Source organism: Diadema setosum, chromosome 5 (genome assembly GCF_964275005.1).
Source record: "Diadema setosum chromosome 5, eeDiaSeto1, whole genome shotgun sequence".
In the NCBI taxonomy this organism is placed as follows: Eukaryota; Metazoa; Echinodermata; class Echinoidea; order Diadematoida; family Diadematidae; genus Diadema; species Diadema setosum.
The window spans coordinates 2098962-2101747 of record NC_092689.1 but is presented as its reverse complement, the minus strand read 5'-3'; the positions used below and the strand labels follow the sequence as shown (position 1 = coordinate 2101747).

The 2786-nt window shown below is 41.1% G+C and overlaps 1 protein-coding gene across 1 annotated transcript; it reads left to right on the top strand.

The window, feature by feature from the left end:
• The first annotated feature begins 1174 nt into the window (after positions 1-1174).
• Positions 1175-2289, top strand: LOC140228284 (uncharacterized). The gene is made up of 2 exons (XM_072308510.1): positions 1175-1273; positions 1638-2289. The coding sequence occupies exons 1-2, from the start codon at positions 1254-1256 to the stop codon at positions 2287-2289; spliced, it is 672 nt and encodes a 223-aa protein (XP_072164611.1). The 5' UTR covers positions 1175-1253.
• Positions 2290-2786: the final 497 nt, after the last annotated feature.

Here is a 2786-nt window from a genome sequence, read left to right as displayed (position 1 = left end):
CTAATGGTAACAAAGGTTTGTCTTTTACAAGGCATGTTTCCTAGCTGAATACACGGACATCTGAACAAACCATATGGTCATTTTCATCTATAGCGATAGAAATAGTCACTAACTAGAAAAGCACTCTTACAGCGCACACCTCCGCCAAGCATGCAACTCATTTCCACCACTGATCTTGTTCTTCTATTAGAGATATCAGTGATTTCCACCAATACGTACTTATAGCATTGTGTGCTGAAAGTCGCCCGATTTCCCAATATAGAAGCCTTTGTTACGTCATAAACCCTCAGCTGCACGGCGCGCCTCGCCCTAGCAGAAACCACTGGAGCACACACTTTAGTGCGCGCATGCAAATCTCAAATACGCGCAGCCTGAACTCCCAAGTTCATTGACCCTACCCGCCAAAATATCAAAAATTCTTCATAAATTCCCCCAAAATTCTCGGATCACTACCAAAATTTAATCATCTGTTACTTGTATCATTCTAAACCTTTCCTCCAAACAAACAAACCAACGGTAACGAAAACATAACCTCCTCCCTTGGCGGAGGTAATTACATTTCTTTTCTTGATAACAATAAGTCATGTAAACAATAACTGAGTGTCAGCACATCTTTCATGTACCCGTCCTTTAGACTGTGATAATTTCTCGAGATTAGATCTTTGTACATACAGATGGCAGGACTCGTGACGTGCATCGCTAATAATAACACTTGAACTTGTTATCATCTATAGTGCATGCTAGAACATTGGAGCATTCAGGCGTGGCATGTACGTATACTCATAATCTTTCTGATGTGTTTATGTGTATCCAGACATGTTCCCCAACGTTTCATAGGTTCACGTTCTACAGGTCAGAAAGATCAAGCAGTTGCCACCTACTGTCAAAGCTCAAACGGGACGGAATCACATTTCAAAGCTGAACGCTTTCCAGTTACACAACGCTTCACATTAAATTTTCTTGCCATTAGAAAGCTTTGTGTGCGAGTTCCTAGAGAAGAAACCAAAATGTCGGCTACTGACGGATCGAAAATCTTTCTCTGGTGCGTTCCGAGAGTCATTTCATCGGCGTTCGCCAAATGTCTGAGTGCCATCTCAGAAATGGAGATTTATTTCGAACCTTTTATATACTGCGACCTCGCGGGCAAGGCATACAAGAAGTCGCACGGAGAAGACTTACCTCTGGTTTATAAGGGAAATGAGGAAGTGCTGGAAAAAGCTGCCGAACTTCTCGGAGGGATAACCCGATCGAATATGGAACCATCACGTCTTGCGTGAGTTGACTATACTGCAGCTGTCTTTCAAAATGTTTCACGCTAATAAGTGGACAATCTCAAAGAATTCTGTGGGTCTTCGGAGAAAATTTTCAAATAAAACAGACGCCACAGTCTTTCCTACACTTGATAATGATATACATTTTTTATTACAATTTCCCTCGTTATCCTCTATAAACTTGTCTTTCTATCTACCACTGTTTATTGTAACGTAGTATTTTTTTTTGTATGCACACGTGCAGCCAGTGTAACGGAAGTAATTACGTCCTGAATACCTAAGTCATATGCATTTTAGCTTGATACTTGAAATCTCCGTCACTCACTAATTTAGAACATAATCTCGATTCTTTTTATTGTTATATAGGTATTCGACCATGAAAGAGACGCTTGAGAGTACACAGAGTAAATATGTCTTTGTCAAGGATATGGCGTCAGGCGTTGCCACTGACGACACACGACAGTACCTTCCCAGTGGGTTCAAACATACCTTTCTCATTCGCAATCCCTTTCGCTCTATCAACTCCTATCGAAAAGCTATGTTCGCGCAGTTTACTGAGCTTGGTCTTCTCAAAGACGAATCTGCCAATGAACAGACATACGATGTCGAACGCGATGACATTTTCTTCCCACCTGGATACTACGTGGAGGAACTCTATGACCTCTGGAAGTATGTCAGAAAAAATATCGACAGTGATCCGATCGTGATCGATGCTGATGATCTCCTGACCAAGCCGGCAGAATACCTGAAAGCGTATTGCGACAAGGTAGGACTCCCTTATAGAGAGTCCCTCCTGAAATGGGATGCTTCCACAGATTCTCTCAAGTCTTGGAAAGCGGCTGGGGATAACCTCGTTCTTGACGTGGTTAATTTCTATGGTTCAGCCATGAGGAGCAGCGAGTTCTTTCCACCTAGCAGTATGCCTGACCCTGATAAGATGACACCTGACGTTCAACGATGTGCAGGGAAAGTCATGAAGCTCTATGTTGAGATGGCCGAGAGCAAACTCAAGCTGTGACGTACAATCCCGATGCAGCCCCTTGTACGCTAAAATGGGTGTATATCATACTGTTCATACAGTTCCCACTGTGTTAGTTTTAGTTGAACTCATTGTCTTCTCTTAAATAAAATTTGACATCAGATTATCCTCTGTTGAATGAGCCAACAATATGTTGATTAAGAAACATGTTGTCTACCTTATGTCTTCCCTGAAGAGAATGTGTAAATACGCACCTATAACCATTGGATATGACAACTTTAAATGCTATATGAGCATGACAAGCAAATCCACAAATATTAGGGTAGAATTCGACGAATCATTCGTAATGTAAGCAACTGCAATCAATATTGCTTCATGCATGCTCCAAAGTTAATCAGATTTTGAAATCAAAACGCATTCTGTTATGTGTTGCACAGTTGTTGCTTTTTTTTATGGGACACATTGCTCTAGAGGGAGTTGATATTATGACGTTTAACTTGAACATCATGATTTAGATTTTTTTTGTTCATTTTATT